The sequence below is a fragment of the Mastigoproctus giganteus genome, chromosome 1 (genome assembly GCF_048544385.1).
Source record: "Mastigoproctus giganteus isolate SK-2022 chromosome 1, ASM4854438v1, whole genome shotgun sequence".
NCBI lineage: Eukaryota > Metazoa > Arthropoda > Arachnida > Uropygi > Thelyphonidae > Mastigoproctus > Mastigoproctus giganteus.
This window is the reverse complement of record NC_143575.1, coordinates 201,800,343-201,820,547: the sequence shown is the minus strand read 5'-3', so window position 1 is coordinate 201,820,547 and position 20,205 is coordinate 201,800,343. Positions and strand designations below refer to the sequence as shown.

At 37.5% G+C, this 20,205-nt stretch overlaps 1 protein-coding gene across 2 annotated transcripts in view; it reads left to right on the top strand.

The window, feature by feature from the left end:
* The window catches only part of Polr3B (RNA polymerase III subunit RpIII128), a 527,342-nt gene extending 525,265 nt beyond the window's left edge, over positions 1 to 2,077 (top strand). For both annotated transcript variants that reach the window (XM_090375599.1, XM_090375592.1), the window contains one exon: positions 1,948 to 2,077. In XM_090375599.1, the coding sequence (XP_090231725.1) occupies positions 1,948 to 2,077 (130 nt within the window). The remainder of the gene's footprint in view (positions 1 to 1,947) is intronic.
* Positions 2,078 to 20,205: the final 18,128 nt, after the last annotated feature.

The following is a 20,205-nucleotide window of genomic DNA, read 5'->3' as shown; positions in this document are numbered from 1 at the left end:
CTCTTCACGATAAATTATCGGTGGTGGAAAAACTTGAAAAAGGAGCTTCAGTGTCCAGCATCTGTCTTGAGTACGGCATCGCAAAACAAACCATGTCAGACATTAAAAAGGGAAAAAAAAGTGAAATTCGTAATTTGTTTTCAAGTTTAACGTGGAGAAAGAAAAGAGTAAAGTTAAATGAATGCGGATGCCTACTGATAAAGCACTAAATGATGCTGTGTACAAATGGTTTTCCCAACTTCATTCATCTGGTTTGGCTGTGCGAGGAATAGAAATTCAAGCAGCAGCAGAGAGACTGGCTAAACAATTAGGAATTGAACAATTTAAAGTGAGTTCAGGTTGGCTTTTTAGATTTAGAAGATGGCATAACATTTCAAACAAGAAAATGTGTGGGGAAATTCTTAGTGCTGATTTTTAAGCTGTTGAGCCTTTCAGGAATCAAAAGGAGGGTTATCGATTGAATCAGGTGTACAACTTTGATCAGATGGGACTGTTTTGGAGAGCTCTCCCTGAAAACACACACACATGTCAAAGACTGAGAAAACGACGCCTGGAAGAAAAATAAGCAAGGAACGTGTTTCAGCATTGCTGTGTGCAAATGCCGATGGAAGCCATATGTTAAAAACTGTCATCGTTGGGAAAAGCAAAAAACCACGTGCCCTAAAAAACATTGTAGTAATGGACGATCTACAGGTACATTACTACAATTCTCGCAATGCATGGAAATAACAATGGATTGGTTCCACAAGAAAGCTGTGCCAGAAATCAGAAGACATCAAATTGAACATTTGAAAATCTCAGAAGATGAAGTAAAGGCCTTGGTTTTGCTAGATAACGCACCAACCCACCCTGACGTTGACAAACTCGTCAGTCGAGATAAGAAGATTAAGTGCATATTCCTGCCACCAAACACAACATCTGTTTTCCAGTCTCTGGACCAAGGGGTGATGTACACAGCAAAGTGGCTCTACAGAAAGAAGTTTTTGAGTGAAGTCCTAGAAGTCAAGGAGCCACTAGTTGGTGAAGAAGACAGAAGAGGACAACAGACATTGAAAAATTAAAGTTGTACAATGTAAGGTCTATGATTTATAACTTTGCTGATACTGCAAAAGAAATCAATTCAAAATCTTGGCGAATTCATGAGAAAAGCTTCTCTTAGATGAAGAGGCTAATCCAGAAACATGGTTGTGAGACAGAAGACTTTCATGAGACTATAATGAGGAGGGGAAAAAGCTGTGTCCTTAGAGGAGATAGAGTCATGGATGGAAGAAGTTGAAGATGATCCTGGCTACCACATCATGGCTTTAGAGATCGCAGATAGTGTAATGGGAGCAGCAGGAAGTTCAGAAGAAGATGAAGTGAGCAACAACTCTCAGCCAAAAATTAAGGTAAGCGAAGTGAAAGACCACTTGAACTTCGTAATTCAGTACGTTGAACAATCAACAAATGAAAATGTATCTGCCTGTTATGAACACTTAAGACACCTACGTGAATTGGTAGTAAAGGAAATATACTGCAAACAATCACAAAAAAAAGATAAGTAATTTTTTCAAACCAGTGAATATGGCAAGTGATGTAAGTGAAGATGAACCAGTGCAATCTTGTTCTAAGTGATTATGGACATTATGTATTTTTAATGTAAATACAGTATGTACATACATATATTTACTATATATTTTTGACTATGTACATACATATTTTTAATGTAAAATAAACATGTTTTTACTGTTATCCACATACATTATGTTGTTTAAATAAGCTTTACCCACATTACAAAGCGTATTTCATATAATCCGGACTTTCATTAAAACGGACACTTCTCAGCCCCTATTAGTCTGGTTTAATGAAGGTTTACTGTATTTAATTTCTTTCATTTATTTATGTTTCATGTTTTTATTCATATAAAACTTTTCTCATTTTTAAAACCCTGATTCTTTTACTTTTCAGGTGTCACTTTTGCCGCTCATCACGAAATGTTGCTTCTATTCATATACCTTATGCCTGTAAGCTGCTATTTCAAGAATTGCTGTCAATGAATGTTACACCTCGGCTTAAACTTAGCAAATATTTTCAATAACATACTTGTTTGTTAAAAGAAATTTGTAAATAAACTTTTTTTTCTAACCCTCGACTCAGATGATTTATGTGCACACTTGTTGCCAATACCTTTTGGTAGTATTTGTTTACAGGTGCTGATTTGTAAATAACACTAGTTTTTTTTTAAATACTTTGTGCACTACAATTTAACTCCCAGAGGAGCAATTATTAAACAAAAATTTAATTATGATGATTCACTTAGTCATTCCAAAAAAAGTCTCTTGTCGGCTGTCTTGTATATACTGTCATTCATCATTGAAATTGAAACAATGTGCCTTCTCCCCCACCCAAGTCAGTAATGCCACAAGTACTGTAAAGAATAGTTTTTAACAGTAAGAGATGTTTATTCATAAAATGAATCCATCATTCTATCCTCTTTATAAAAATGATGATGATGATGAGTGGGAATGTACATGGCCCTAATTATAGCTAGCCAGTGAGGGTCTTACATAGAAATAAAAGTCTAAATTTAATCCTTTCCAGAGTATTAACATATATATACAGGGTTATTTTTTTATTCATCATACCATTTTATTCATCTGAAGAACGTAAAATATTAGTATTATTCATATAGCGCAGGGAAGCCCAGGGCTTCTGCTGACAAGCCAAAAATAATAAATAAATAAAGTAAAATAAATTACTTGTTTGACTTCCTTGTGTAGAGTTACCTATTCCAGCTCACCTTAGAATCATCCTAAGCTATCAACCTCGAACATCCATGGAAACAACTTATTCCGTAATCATAAACTTGCTTGTTTGTTAAAATTTTAAAGTTTAAATATAAATTAGCTTAAACTATATTTAGTATTGTTGGGAAATTCATGCCACAACATGTTTAATGTATCCTCCACATTTATCAATAAGGTGTCGCAGTTGGAGTGTGAACAACATGATCCAATATTTCCTCTAACAGTAAAACTTCCATCTTCAATTGCTTTCTTTGGTGCAGGAATGGTTTGTGGATTCTTCTGAAACACACTGTCTTTGAGATAACTCCCCAGATAAAAAGTCACATGAAGTTTAAATCAGATGACATTGGGGGCTATGCCAGTCCTTTGCCATACACCAGAAGGTAGCAGTTATAAACCAACCTGTTGTCAAAAATTTCATTCAGGAACCCTAGGACAATTCCTGCTGCATGAGACTTCGACAGTCCTGCTGAAACCAGTTTTCATCCAAGGAATTGCATAACCACATGAAAAAACAAAGGCAAAAATTGTCCCTAAGGACCTTGAGGTAGGCATCATTTATGATGTTTCCATCAGCAAACACTGGCCCAAAAATGACAAATGCGGAGAGTGTGCACCATGCAGATCACTGTGTGTTGTGCATATAATGGTTGTAATAATTGTGTGTAGTGGATTGTTAACCATAATGAATGATAGTCTCCAGAGACCTAAATCTTGGATTTTACTTATTCACATATCTGTATAAATGAAAGTGCGTTTTTTTCAGACGTTGTTTATAATATTAAGTTCTCCCTCTAAGGGTGAACTGGAATTAAATATATATATATATATATATATATATATATATATATTCCTTCACATTTAGCATCAATAGCCAGCTGAACTGAATTTTGTAAGGATGTGCAGATAAATCTCTTCAATAAATCTTCCTTGCTATGCTATAAGACATTCTCATCTGTTGTGAAAGTTTAATGCAAACTCTTCCTTGGGTTCTGCAGCTGGATTTCTTCAACTTCTTCAACCCTCTCTGACATTCTTTATGATGGTCCACTTGCATGACCTTACCTTTCTCTTCTCTCAGATTGATCCATTAACCTCAACGCTGTTTGGTTTGTTGGTCTGTCATGCTCCTTGGTGTTGTTGGTATCTTCTTTGAGCAGAAACAATTAAATTCCCACTTATGCAATGTTCCTTAACAATAAATACTTTTTGCTAAATGCTCTATGCTGCCATTTTCTTCACATCAGCTGGAGAGTATTCAGTGTTGCCAAACAAATCTCAAAATTTTCTCTACAGGGTATCGATGTTGTTAGTAAGCTATGAAACTACATAGAAAAGAAATAGTATGATTAATAAAAAATTACTCTTAAGTTTTTCAAGGTCATTTCTTAAACATTTCAAAATACAGCAGACTCTCGATTTACCGGGTTCAGATTAACTGAGACACTTCAAGACTCCAAATAAAAAAATAAATAAATAAAAAAAATCAACCAAAAATCATAAAATTCAAGTAATAACTAGAATAGGTATAAACAGATGTTTTGCAAGTCATAAATAAGCAACAAGAAGCGGCGTTATAAGTCGTCATTTGGAGAATAGGTATAAACAGATGTTTTGCAAGTCATAAATAAGCGACAAGAAGCGGCGTTATAAGTCGTCATTTGGAGATTAACCTACCTATTATCTTGCAACTGCTGCTGTTTTCACACCTGCCGTTCAAAAAAAAAAAGACCAAATGTTTAGTTTGTTTTAGTACGTTGATTGTTGTGTTCCGTTGCACCGCAAAAAGACAAATTTTGTTTTGTTATTTATGTCAAGGATGTCAATTTTTTTATAGTAAATATTTTTTTTTGTTTAGAAATTGCAAAAATGATGGGTAAACGCAAAGGAGTTGGGCTTTCAGTTAAACAAAAACTTGAAATTATTCAAAAGTCTGAAAACAGTGCATGCATCCGTTAAATCTTTAATGATGAACCATTATAATGTCGGTGACCAAACCATACACAACATCGTAAAAAATAAAGGGAAGATTCGTATTGAACACGCGAGTAGTACATGTTAAGTTTTTTCGTTTTTTATCTATTGCCATATTTTTTATATAGGTTGCTGAATTTGATGCAGTTAGTCCCCGACTTACACAACTTAAAATTTTCACTCTTTTTTTTTTTTTTTTTTTTTAAGGATTGTAAAATTTAAAACAAAAAAAAAAAAAAAAAAAAAAACCATAAAATAAGCAATCAATAATGACGATCACGGCATGTACAAATGACATACGGAGCAACAAGCAAAAAAATGGGAAAGAACAGAAGATTCTTACAATTTATTTATGGTTTTTTTTTATATGACTAAAGATTTCAGTGAAGGGGACACACATTTCACCATAATAACATAAAAAATCCACAGAAAACTGTGGATTTTTACCTTATTATGGTGCAGTTATCGGTATTATTAAATTGCAGTTATCGGTATTTTCGCAAATGCAATAAGATGAGTTTACTATCGTTTATAATTAGATGCATGAACAGAAAAGCCCAATAACACGGAAAGTGCAAATTGTTTTTATTGTTTTTTGATAGTGACCTCCAGAAATGTGCTTTAGTAAAATGTGAACTCATGCAGGGTGATAATACTGAGTTTTCGCCTTAACCCTGTGAAGTTCTTTACAGAAAATTCATTTTGACTGCTATCATGGTACTAGTGACAGCGGTACTAGTAAATCTACCAAGAAATGGAAAACGATTGATTTGAATCAGAAAATTAAACTAATAATCAAGTATTGTGCTGAATTCAGATTTGTCAATAATAATATAGTAGCAGTATGTTATTATTCATTCCCGAGTTACCTAAAACTCGACAGAGTAAGAAGTCCTGGAACATATCTCTTACGTATGTTGGGGAATTCTGTATTATTGGGTTAACCGGGAAATCAATTATCCGGGATTTGTTTCTTGCCATCTATCTCAGAAAATTGAGAGTCTACTGGGCATTAAAAATCTTCCTGTAAGTGCTGCTATATCTTATGTGTTTCTGAGTACTTATTTATAATAGAATGCAGCATGTAAATAGACTTTAAAAATTGATAAAGGAGATCTTGCCTATCACTGTGGTCCGATTTTGGCTTATAAAAGCTGAAATTCTCTGGATTTCAGATTCATAAATTAACGAAATTATTTTGAATAATATATCAAAAAAGAAGCAAGCTTTTTATGAATTTTTGTAAAATTCCTTTGTGTATATATATATATATATATATATATATATATATTTTTTATTTTTTTTTTTTTGAGATGTTTTAAAATTTGCTGCAATTATTTTTTTCAATTCTTATTTGATTTTTTAAATTTGGCACCTCCGTAGCCAGGTGGGCAGGAGCAGTAGTGCATAGCACACGCTTCTTGATTAGACCGGGGTTCGAGCCCATGACCACCAAATACGGAGGATGCAGAAGGTCATGGAATGACCACCGCATATCCCCAGCCTGGATAAAGGGTGAGGGTTGGCATCCGGGCCCCATATGGGAAAAAAAAAATTTTTTTTAAATAACTGTTGGTTAACTAAGACTAAATAAGAACAAATTAATATTTAAAAACATTTATGTACAGTTTTCATTTTTACAGATTTTTGAAATTTCATGAAAAAACTTGCTGCTCAAGGCTCACATAGTACTTATAAACTAACCAAAGAAAAGGTTTAATTAAAGCGGTAATTTCCTGAGAGCACAACTGTTCCCATTATACTAGAGTATTTTATCCCAAAAACCTTTATGGTATATGGTGAAAATTATGGAGTCACTGGTTAAAGAAGCATTGCACCATCATCTAGACAAGACTGCACTTATACTTCAGACACAGCATGGGTTTGTTAAGGGGAAGGCTTGTCTGACCAATTTAATTAGATACTATAATGTGATCACAAAGAAACTGGATACAAAAATAATAATTTTGATATCATATACTTGGATTTCAGGAAAGCTTTTGATACTGTTGTGTATGCTGTACAAATTGGAGCAGTAAGACATTAAGGACAAGTTGTTGCTATGGATAAAGGGATGGTTCGGCGGGAGAAGACAGAGAGTGCTAATCAGTGGACACTGTTCTTCGTGGACTAGCATTATTAGTAGAGTCCTCTGGGTTTGGTATTGGGCCAATTGTTGTTTTCTGTATTTATTAATTATATTGATGAAGGTATATTAGGCTTAATGTCCAAGTTTGCAGATGATACAAAGGTTGGCAGGGTTGTTAGAGTGCACTACTGCAAAAGGATCTAGAAAAATTGAGAGGTGGCAACTGAAGTTTAACATTGACAAATGTAAAGTACTGTATGTGAGTAGCAGTAACCTCAGAGTAAAAAGGTGGTAGATGACTCTCATCAACTGGTGAAATACCACCACTTTGTTTATTGGAGGCTTGAAGTGGTGGAACCCATGTTTAGTCTCTAGAGCTAAGTTCCGGTCAACCCTTCCCTATCTCTTCCATCATCCAGTGTGATTGATGACTTTTGAGGTTATGATGAACATCATGTCTAGATCCAATCTTCCTTACATTTTGAGGATACAGCTTTAAAACGGTGTCCATAGGCCGGCCGCTAGTTAGTACACCGAACCAAACCTATTGATAACCCTCTAGGAGGCTTCCGGATCAGCTAGTGTATAATCTTGTTACCACTACTCTGCCAGATAGTGGCTGGAGGGAGTCCGAGTAGTGTGTATGCGGGGAGCATTGTTGAGGCCACGTTATGTCAAGGATCTGGGTATATTCTTACCCTATGTACGCCATATCCAAAAATTTCATTACTTCATACAGCATGTCCCACCCAGTTTTCTTACTATTGAATACACCATGAATTATCAAACTAATAGAGTAAGCTTATCTGCGTAAAGATCTAAACCTCCCAAACACTTCCTAATTAATTTCACAAATATACGTGGTCTCAGTTCTAATCTCAACGATGTCCATTTCCACTTGCAGTCTGCCAAACCCCATGTACTATTCCTGACAGAATCTCAGTTATCAGTTGATTCAACTACTGCTCATCTCAGATGCCCAAATTATTCACTGTATGATTCCTTTCGCCTCAAAGGTGGTACATGTGCATATGTCTGTCCCAATGTTCCCTGTCAGAGATTTTGGCAATTTGGAATCTCCTCTTTTCGATCTTCTCTGGCTTAAAATCTCTCTACCTCATTGTGTAAAATTCATCTGTTGTCTCTACCGTTCTCCCAACTCCACTAATCACTTAGAGCTCTTTGACTTCCTCTCTTTGCAACTTGACTTTCTCCAGTTGAACTTTCCTAACAGTGAGGTAATTTTCCTTGGTGATTTTAATCTTCACAACTCCAGCTGACTTCCATTTTCTAGTCCCACTGACCCAACTGGTCGAGATGCTGAGGCTTTTGCAATTACTAATAGCCTTGCACCAAATGTTCATTTACCTACAAGAATACCAGACAATCCTAACCATACAGCCAACACGTTTGATCTTTTTCTCACAAACAAACCCTTCTAAGTACACGGTTGAAGTGAGAGGTCGTTTAGGCACCTCAGATCACAACTTGGTGATTGTCTCTTCTGCAATGGAGCCTCTATCTCATGGCTATTCCCAACCTTGTATTTTTTGGCATTACAAGAACGCAAAATGGGATAGCCTGCGAGATTTCTTTTCCTTGGTCGGATTACTGTTTCAAAACTTCTGATGTCAACATCTGCTCAGATCGTGTCTGTGAAATTATTCTTGCAGGAATGGAATCCTTTATCCCACATTCCACTTTAAAATCTCGTCCTTTATCTAAACATTGGTTTTACATTAAATGTGTTAAGACTGTTCAAGAGAAGAACGTTGCATATCGTAATTGGCTTGTTTCTAATTCTTCAATTTCATTTTCTGCCTACACCAAAGCTTGCAACAATTGTAAAGCAGTTATTAATCAGTCCAAACAAGTGTTTGAACAGGCTAAGAGTAGAAAACTTGCTTCTTGCCCTAATGGTAGTAGCTGAGAATTCTGGTCTCTTGCCAAAGCTATTGGCCGCAACTTTTGCCCATCTCTGCTCCCACCTCTGTCCAAACCAGATGGTTCTGTTGTCACTTCAGCCAAGGATAAAGCTGACTTGCTAGCATCCCATTTTTCCTCCAACTCGTTTATTAATGATCTTGGTAAAATACCTCCCACCATTCCCAACAGGCTCCATTCAATGCTTCCTATGGTCTTCCATCAAAAGGATGTCAGAAGGATTTTGTTGAATCTTGATGCTAAGAAAGCTCTAGGTCCCGATGGTATTTCTCCACTTGTTCTCCTATTCTTTGCCACCTTTTTTCACTTTCTTTTTCCAAAGGTGTTTTTCCTTCTGCTTGGAAATTTGCTCATATCCAGCCAGTTCCTAAAAAGGGAGACAAATCTCTCCCATCCAATTATCGTCCCATTGCAATTACTTCTACTCTTTCTAAAGTAATGGAGAAATCAATTAACCGCCAACTCTTAAACTACCTAGAAATCTTCTGTCTGATCAACGATCGCCAGTATGGATTCTGTCAGTGTTGATCCACTGGTGATATTCCGACTTATGTTACCCATTTATGGACTAATTCAATGGAAAAGTTCGGTGAAACAAGCAGTTGCCCTTGACATCTCAAAGGCTTTTTATTGTGTTTGGCATAAAGGTCTTCTAAACAAGCTTCCATCTTATGGTTTGCCAACTGTTTTTTGTAATTGGTTATCAAGTTTTCTTTCTGATCGCTCACCGAGGATGATGGTAGATGGCTGTCTGTCTTCTAATTTCTCCACTAATGCCGGTGTCCCTCAAGGTTCAGTTCTTTCCCCCCCACTCTTTTCCTCTTGTATATTAATGACCTTCTTCCATGGAAATTCTATCCATTGTTTTGCTGATGTAGCACATTGCATTCCACTTTCCATTTTGAGAAACCTTGTCCTGCTCAATCAGCTTCAATTTCTCGAAAATCTGCTACCAATTCCTTAAATGCCGATCTTCAGGTAATTCTCCAGTGGGGCAAAGACAACTTAGTTGATTTCAACCCTTCTAAAACTCAGTCTTGTCTTATATCTCACAAAAAGGATTCTTCTGGTCCTATGCTTATCTTTATTGACATTCCGATTTCTACGAAAAATGATATATCTCTTTTGGGGATAACCCTGACTTCTAATCTCTCTTAGCACAAGCACATTACAAATATTGCTTCCTCCGCATCTAAAAAACTTGGTTTTCTCTTTCGCTCTCGGCGTTACTTTTCTTCCAAACAGCTGCTCACTCTGTATAAATCGAAAATCCGCCCTGCCATGGAATATTTTTCCCACATCTGGGGTGGTGCTCCCAAAACCTCTTTCAGGCTTCTTGATTCCATTCAGAAGAGGGCAGTTAGGTTAATTAATGATTCATCTCTAACAGAGTCTCTCCACTCGCTCTCTCATAGATGTACTGTTTCTGCTGCATGCCTCTTCTACAGATACTTCCATGGGCACTGTTCTTCTGAATTGGCTTCTATAATTCCCACTCTCTCTTTCAAAACGGTCCAAACACGTGCCGCCACCAGCCACCATCCATTTACATATCCAACTTCAAACTCACAGAACCAACTTTTCATCTTCCTCGTTTATTCATTCAACTGCCGTTTTCTGGAACAACCTTCCTTCATACGTATTTCCTGAAAATTACATTCTACAGAAGTTCAAGTCCAATGTCAACAAATATCTTCTTTCGTCTTCTCAACCTCCAACCCAAGCACGGTACTAAGTACTATAGGTTCTAATACCTCTTGTGTTTGGGGTTTACATAAAAAAAAAAAAAATGTAAGCAAACCCTTAGCCATAATTATGAGAGTTTCCCTGAACTCAGGGAAGTCTTGTCAATGATGTATAAGAATATTGCTAGCAGGAACTTGGAGGTGATAATCCCGTTATACAAGGCAATGGTCAGGCCACACCTAGGTGTGCAAATGTATCACCAATTCATAAAGGTGACAAGTAACTACAGACCTGTTAGTTTAACTTGTGTTCCGAGGAAAATAGTAGAATCACTGGTTAAAGAAGCATTGCAGGATCATCTAGACAAGACTGCAGTAATAGTTAAGCCGCAGCATGGGTTTGTCAAAGGGAGGTCTTGTCTGACCAATTTGATTGCTTACTATGATGTGGTCATAAAGGAACTGAATGCCAAAAATAATTTTGATATCATATACTTGGATTTCCGGAAAGCTTTTGATACTGTTGCACATGGAAGACTGCTGTACAAACTGGAGAGATATGACATCAAGGGTAAGCTGCTACAATGGATAAAGGGATGGGAGACAACAAGAGAGTGGTAATCAATGGGAGACAACAGAGAGTGGTAATCAATGGGCACTGCTCTTCGTGGACAAATGTTATTAGTGGAGTTGCATGGGTTCTGTGTTGGGCCCATTGTTGTTTTGTATATTTATCAATGATATTGATGAAGGTACATCAAGTTTAATGTCCAAGTTTGCAGATGATACAAAGGTTGGCAGGGTTGTTAATGACAGTATGCTACTCCAACTGGATCTAGATAAGTTTGGAAAATGGGCTGAGAAGTGGCAACTGGAGTTTAACATTGACAAATGCAAAGTACTGCATATGAGTAGCAATAACCAAAGAGAAACATACCAACTGTGTGGTACTACACTCAGGGAAGTGGAAAGTGAAAAAGACCTGGGGCTAATTGTGCAGCCAAATATGAAGTTTGCTGGAAGTGCAGATGGGCTGCCAGGGCAGGTCATGGAGTCTTGTCAATGATGTATAGGAATTTTGCTAGCAGGGACTTGGAGGTGATAATCCCATTATACAAGGTATAATGGGATTATCACTGGTCAGGCCGAACCTAGAGTACTGTGTACAAGTCTGGAGGCCTCATATTAGGAAGGATGGAGAGTAGGCACCTGCGAGGCGATCTGATTGAGGTGCTTAAGGCCTTGAATGGGCTGAGTATGCTGAATGCTGATGGGATTGTTCGTCTTGCTCAGACTAAGAACCTGAGGGGGCACAGTTTCAAATTGAGGAAAGATAGTTGTAGAATAGATGTGCAGAAATTTGCCTTTGGCCAGCGGGTAGTTGATTGGTGGAACAGGCTTCCATCTTTTGTTGTGGAAGCTAATAGCCTAAATAAATTTAAGGCTGAGCTGGACAGGCATTTGGAATGAATGGAGGGATGAAATGGGAGGATTTTTTTTGGCTGATGCTGCATAAGCTTGCTTTCTTGCATCGTATGCCTCTACTAATGCTAATTTATTGATATGAACTCTGCTTATGCTGGTCAGTCGCTGAAAACATAATGCTTTTCTGTTGCTTGACAATCCCACAGGCAGGTGCCTCCATAGCCATGTGGGCAGGAACAGCAGTGCGTAGCACGCACTTCTTGATTAGACCGGGGTTTGGGGCCATGAGCCACCAAATACGGAGGATGCGGAAGGGTCAGGGAATGACCACCGCATATCCCAGGAGCAATATGGCCTTAGTTGCTAATGCTCCTAAAAACCAAATAACAACAATTTCCCACAGGCAGAGGAAGATAAAATCACTGTGCAATCCAAGTAAAATTCAATGACCTTAAAATCACCATGTAAAACTGCGAGCACTTTACCTTATATTTGGCTGCATTCAATTATTTACTCTCATAAGTTTCCGTCATTCCAGTACAATGGGCTACAGAATGAACTGCAGGTTTCGTGTTTCTGTTATATAATAAAAGTGTCACTAAACTACATTTGGATGAATCAATGAATGGCCACTATCCTTCAGCTTTGTATTCCCAATTCTTCCATCAGTCCATTTATATTTAGATGCACAAAAAGGGAGAGCTCCTGCATGCCACAAAATATTGACAGTTTTTTAATTTCTCTTTGTAAGTAAAAATTCTTGCATCATTAGCAAATTCCATTCTTGCACTCTTAATTCCAGAAGGTCTGCCTGTTGACTGCAATATATTTTAATGGAATACTAGGCCATTAAGCTTACTTTGTTCAGTTAAGTGTGGTTCTTGCTATTGTGTGGAATGTAACTTCGATCTTCCATCGGGCCCTCTTCTTCATCAGGAATGGGAAGTTCTTCCCAGTTGGTTGGTGATAGCAGAAGTAAGAAAACTTTCTCCATGCCATATTGGTTTCATCGCAGAAGCAACATTAGGATATCTGTTCTATTTTTCCTACTCTTTTAAAAAGGTTTTTTAAAGAGTAGCAAAAATTTTCCTACTCTAAAAAAATTAAAGGAAAGTTTTGAGGAAAATAACAGTTTTCTTTGATATATTCTCAAAAAAAACCAGTGTAATGGGAACAGTGATGGTTATGCTGCATTTTGAGTACCACATACAGGTATTGAAGCTTCATTTTATGAAGGATGTTGATTCATTGGAATGGATGAAGAGCCAACAAGAGAGGGGCACAAAAGGATAGGATACTCTTACTAAGAAAGACTTTAGGTCTGCAAATTGCAGCACCTGGAAACTGGACACCTGCGAGGAAACCTGACTGAAGTGTGATACTTTCAATGGATTGAGTAAACTAAATACTGATGGAATCCTTACACCTTCTCAGATGACAGACTTACGGGAACATAATTTAAATTGAAATGCTGTATATGCTTACTTCCTTGCATCACTTTACCATTACAAATACTAATTATCAGTTATCTGTGCCAGTGAACATGATCTTGAAGTTAATCTTCACCAGTTTCATTTTGTTCACTATATTAACCAGATGTAGGAGGAGTCGGCAAAACTGTTTGTGGTAGTCTGTCTTTTGGTGGAGGTCTTAATTTTTTCATCCTGTTTACTAGAATTCTTATTATGGCAATTACCAGAGATGTGGTCCCTTCATTACATGCAAACAAACAAACAAACAATAAGTATTTTTCAGATGCATAGTAGTAGTAGTAGTAGTAGAGGCATGTGATGCAAGAAAGCAAACATATGAGGTTATGAAGCATCAGCCAAAAAAAAAAAATTTCACACATCCATTCCCTCTAAAAGTTTGTCCAGTTCCTTCTTGAATTTATTTAAGTTATCAGCTTCCACGACAGATGGAAGTTTGTTCCAGCAATTAACCACTCGCTGGCTAAAGGCAAATTTCCACACATCTATTCTACAACTGGCTTTCCTCAATTTGATTTTATGCCCTCTCGGGTTTGAAATCTGAGCAAGCGGAAGAATCCCATTAGAATTTGGCATGCTCAACCCATTCAAGGCCTTATATACCTTAATCAGATCCCCTCACAGGGTATCTGATTAAAGTATATAAGCCGCTGCATTTTGCAGAACTAAAGCCTTTCACGGTAAGAGGACCCCTTCATTCCCCTCACCAATCTTGTTGCCCTTCTCTGTACATGCTCAAGCAACTCTACATCCTTCCTAAAATGAGGCCTCCAGACCTGTATGCAGTACTCAAGGCATGGCCTGACAATTGCCTTATACAAAGGGATAATCACCTCCTTTTCCCTACTAGGAAAATCCCTGTATATCATTGGCAATACCCCGTGTCCTGCTCTGGCAGCCTGTCTGCATTTCTCAGAAAACTTCATATCTGTCTGCACAATTACTCCCAGATCTTTTTCATTTTCTACCACCCTAAGTGTAGTACCACATAGTTCGTATGTTTCTCTGTGGTTACTTCTACCCCCTGCCAACACCGGTGTAGACGAGCTGTTTCTTAAAAATATTCTGTGTTGTTCCCATTCTGTTGTAATGTGCAATCAGTTGGTGCAAATTTTCTGACAACTCCAGCTCAACTAATACCTTGAATTCCACTTTCTCTGAGCTTTCTGATTCTTGGTATTTATTCTTATTTATTTCAGAACATCAGTGAGTTGTCTTTTATCAGAATAGGTTAAATTAACTGACACTCTGATATGTACTTTGTTCAGAAATTGGTGTCTCAAGTTGCAATTCCCGCTTCTTTAGCATGGTGAAAACTCCATCTACTTTTTTGCCTTCTCTATGATCTTCCTTATCTCATATATAAACCCCAAAATAGATATGTGGAAAATGAATCTTTCAGTAAAACTTTTTTCAATACTAGAAACTTCTGTTGGGATTGATGAAGCAAGAGTTGGACTTTGCTTCAGCAATCCCACTCTGTCTGCATATTGGGATGCAGTTTCGTCAGCTCTTTGTTTAGTAGCCAAAAACTGAGGTACAGCATATGTTAATTTTTGCTTTCTGGAAAACTCATCCATCAGAGACAACTTAAGTTCAGCATATCACTTATTTGATCTGAAATCTGGAAGATGCAGTTAAATTTTTTTGCTTTACTGTACTTTCTATTTTTATATGAGTAATTGACACTGAAGGGGCAGCAATCCAGAAGTAGGCCCTCTCGTCATTCTAGTTCTTAAAAAACATGGTTACTAAATATTCTGGATTTAAGGTAAATCCTTAACTAGTATTGTTATTACCATTTCATTAATTTGTTTAATATTTCAAATATTTCTTCCTTGGCTGACTGGGCTAACTGGGTGGGTAAAGTGCCTGCTTGGCAACCCAAAGGTCGCAGGTTCAAATCCCGCCTCAGGCTTGGATCAGAGTAGTGCAAAAACCTTGGAAGGTGCATTATGGCCACAGAAGCCGATGTGCCAACAACTAACAAAGAAAAAATAAAAGAAATTTCTTCCTCTGCACCAGAAATACTAGGCTTTCTCTTCTGCCCACAGTGTATCTTTCTTCAGCTGCTAATTCTACAAAAATTACAAATCTGGCCTCCCATGGAATTCCATTCTAGAATCACTCTTAAACTAGTTCTATTGAAAAGAGAGCACTCAGATTAGTTAATGATCCATCTCTTACTGATCTGCTTCCTTCCTTCACAAAAGGCTTTTAAGCTTAAGCTGTTTATGTAATGTTCTAGAACTAGGATCAGCATCTCTTCACACACTTGAACATTTATATTAGCGGATTACAGTGTTGTATTTAGGAGGGTGTGTTCCTTTCCTAGAGGTCATAAATTTGTAGCCTCTCTTGCAGAGATTCACAAAAAACTCTGATGCAGATCTGAATTCTAAATTCTCTTAGTGAGGTAGATCTGGATTTCTCGGTTTTGTAAATAACTCACAGCACAAAATAGTGTGCAGTTGAAAAGCATACAGTGATAAAATTTGGGGTTAGAACTACAAGTGTCTCCATAATTAAAGCAAAGAGGTGAGGTGGGGAATTTTGACCTGAAAACATGTCTAGTTCAGCTAAATGCAAAATATGAATGTCCTTTGTTCAGGAATCCCCTTCTTGATGTTACAAATAAACTGTAGGTATCTTCACTTGTAAAGAGCTTTGTATTCAAAACCCAAAAAAAAAAAAAAAAAAAAAAAAAATGTAACACAGATTAATAAGTTCATTTTATGGTCTGAAAAATATGGTAATTACACCAATTAATTAGTTGTAATTACCATATTTGCCAGACCACAAAATGTACTTTTTATTCTTGGAAAATGTAGCTCAAAATTCCCCTGCATCCTATGGTACAAGGGTATACTAGATGTGTGTGCAGTGTTGTTTTCCTTTCCAGCAATGACTAGAGAAAATATGGTCAAAAAAGTTCAGGTGGCCCTCTGAAAAAGCTAGTTTTTTTAGTGTAAGCCATTTCAAATCACATATAATGGAGGTAACAAAATAGATGCTTGCTGAATTAAATATTGAATTAGCTGTAATTCCAAGAGCTCTTAGCCAGTAGTCATCGGACATCGCAGTTAACAATTTTATTACTAATCTATCTAGACATTAAAAACGTTTTCCTCCTAGTGATATTTATACAAGCCAATGGGAGAAGAGGGCGAGGCAATTAATTATTGACAACTGCTCCATAACGTTCACCAACCTCTTGCACATGATTCTCTGTCTAACATTTGATGTTCCATTGTAACGTTTTTTGTATATTAATCAATACAGTATTATATATTTGTAAATACTGTAGTTTAGTATTTTGTAAATATTTTAAATATTTGTATACTCTGTAAATATTTTAGTCCTGCTGTTTCGGATGCAACAATATTCCTCATGTATTATGGAACCCAAAGCAAAAGGCCTTTTCCTAAGTGATCTATGTAAATGCAGGTAAATAATTACATAGTGATATTGGCTTATCCAGTATAGTATACACTGGCAGGTACTTCAATGAAAGCGAGGAAGATGGCGATAATTGACATGTGAAGGCAACTCCCTTTTCTGATTGTTTTGTGTTGTCAAGGTGGAGGGGCTTAGCTTAGTTAGGGTATTTATTCCTCCATTCCACTGTTTTAAAATGGGAAAATGAGTTCCCGATTAAAAACAGCAGCAAATGTAGGGAAAAACACCCTAGGCATATCAACCTAGGAGGACAATGGGTGGGGAAAGCAGTCGCATCTGCCAATCACTGCTTTGTTCCTGTCCGTTTGTCAAAATATGGGAATCACAACTTGTCAATCACTGCTTTCCAACTGTTTTGCTTGCCGCCATGTTGGAGGGTGTACACCATTCTAGAGTTTTACCATAATATTTATTCGACCTTGTGAATGACGCTACTACAAATGAACAGGTAAATAACTACATAGGTCATTTCCTGATTGGATATCGACCAGTGCATTTCGACAGGTGTGTCTTTTACGTAAAAAAGATTTCAGTTACTCTGTATGCCTCTACATTTTACGTAAAAAAAGCATGCGCAGGGGGTAGGTGAGCAAAGCCCTCTAGTCTTTCTATGCATTAAAATAATTTTCTTCGTAGTGATATTTATTCAGCCAATGGTGGAAGAGGGATGCGGATTATGTGGTACTACGTAACAAATACTAAAATATGTAACAGAAGTTTGTTTTACTATAGTAAAACAAGCTTCTGTTTAGATGTGGTTGTGCACTATGTTTATCTAACATGACCATGTGGTACCAGTCTTGATTTCCATATGTAATATATTTATGTATTCATAGCCGAGGAAGACAAAAACACAGTGTCATAAGCTTCTGTAAGTATTCTATTTTATTTTATCAAAAAAGCGAGCGAAGCCCCCCTAGTATTAATGTTATTACTAGTATTGTGGGCTGAAAGTTTACATTTTTCAAGAAATTTGGAATTGGTAACTTTGATGGTGCTGAAGGCCTTAGCATTAGCATTAGTAGAGGCATATGATGCAAGAAAGCAAGCTTATTCAGCATCAGCCAAAAAAAAAAAAAAAAAACACAACCACTACTCCCATTTCGCCCCTCCGTTCGTTCGAAATACCTGTCCAGCTGAGCCTTAAATTTGTTTAGGCTATCAACTTCAACAACAAGTGATGGAAGTCTCTTCCACAAACCAACTGCCCACTGGCTAAAGGCAAATTTCCGCACATCCGTCCTTCCTCAATTTGAATTTATGCCCTCTCAGGTGATTATTCTGAGCAAGAGGAAGAATCCCATCGGCATTGAGCATGCTCAAGCCATTCAAAGCCTTATACACCTCAATCAGATCACCTCGCTGATGCCTAGTCTCCAGAATCTGTAATTTGCAAAACTTAAGCCGTTCTTCGTAAGAGCACCCCTTTGTTCCATTCACTAACCTTGCTGCCCTTCTCTGTACTCATTCCAGCAGCTCTACATCCTTCTTGAAATGAGGCCTCCAGACCTGTATACAGTACTCAAGATGTGGCCTAACCATTGCCTTATACAAGGGAATAATCACCTCCTTATCCCTACTAGAAAAATTCCTGTATATCATTGACAAGACACCATGAGCTACTCTTGCAGCTCGTCTGCACTGCTCAGAGAACTTCATATCTGCTTGCACAATTACCCCCAGGTCCTTTTCATTCTCTACCACTGTCAGCGTACTACCACAGAGTTGATACGTTGATCTGGGATTACTGTTTCCATATGTAGTACTTTACATTTGTCAATGTTAAACTTCATTTGCCACCTCTCAGCCCATCTGCTCAACCTTTCCAGATCCTGTTGCAGCAGCATAGCATCAGTAGTGTCCTTAACAACCCTGCCAACCTTTGTATCGTCTCTGCAAACTTGGACATTAAGCTTGATATACCATCATCAATATCATTTATAAATACAGAAAACAACAATGGACCCAACACTGAACCCTGAGGAACTCCACTAATAACATTAGTCCACGTTGAGCAGTGTCCATTGATTACCACTCTCTGTCTTCTGCCACTCAACCATCCCTTTATCCATAGCAGCAATTTGCCTCCAATGCCACACTGCTCCAATTTGTGCAGCAGTCTTCCATGCGCAACAGTATCAAAAGCCTTTCTAAGATCCAAATATATAATATCAAAGTTATCCCCTGCAACCAGTTCTTTTGTGACTACATCATAGTATCCAATCAAATTGGTCAGACAAGACCTGCCCTTAACAAAACCATGCTGTGTCTGAGCTATAACTGAATTCTTGCCTAGATGATCCTGCAGTGCTTCTTTAACCAGTGCCTTCCTGGAACCGAAGTTAAACTAACAGGTCTATAATTACTTGTGTCAGCCTTTGATCTTCCTTTGTGAATTGGGGTTACATTTGCACATCTCCAGTCTATGGGTACCTCCCCTGAGTCCAAAGAAGCTCTCATAATTATGGCTAGGGGTTTGCTTACTTCCTTTGCTGCCTCCTTTAATATAACTGGATAGATCCCATCCACCCCGGGTGCCTTTTTTATGTTTATCCTCAACAATTTCTCCTTCACTTTCCTCTCAGTTATTAAAAAATCATCTAGCTCACTGCCAGTGTTTACTTCACCTACGACATTCCCCTTCCTGAATAACTCCTCATGTGTTGTGAATGTAGATGCAAAATACTCGTTTATATTGTTAGCTACCTGAGCAGGATCCTCAACTGTTGAACCATCAACATCCAGTGGACCAATCTGATTCATCCCTTTCCTTCTTGAGTTTAAATAGGTAAAGAACTCTTTTCTGTTTTTCTTTGTATCCTTTGCCAAGGATTTCTCATAATCTAGCTTTGCCTGCCTAATCTCCTTTGTGACTTGGTTACAGACCAACGTATATCTATCATAGGCCTCCATATCACCCATTAATTTGTATGTATCCCATTCATTTTTCTTCTCTGCCATATGTCTCATTAGATCATCTGACAACCATTAAGCCTGAACCTTGAACAATATTTCTTGGTTGGTATGTAAAGCCTGGTAGCTTCCAAGATTAGTTCCTTGAATGCTTCCCATTTTGAATTTGCTGTTGGTAACATCATCAGTTGGGCCCACTGTATAGAATTTAAATACTGTCTCAGACCATCATAGTCGCCTTTACAAAAGCAAAAACCCTTCCCTTTACCTCTGATGGTAGTTACCTCCTTGAGTAAATCCCACTTCAGCACACTGTGATCACTGCCACCTAGTGGTTCCTTTATCTGCAGATTCTTAATGCATGAAGAATCACTACTGATAATCAGATCAAGAGTATTACTCCCTCTAGTTGTTGCCTCCCGAACATGCTGGCGTAGAAA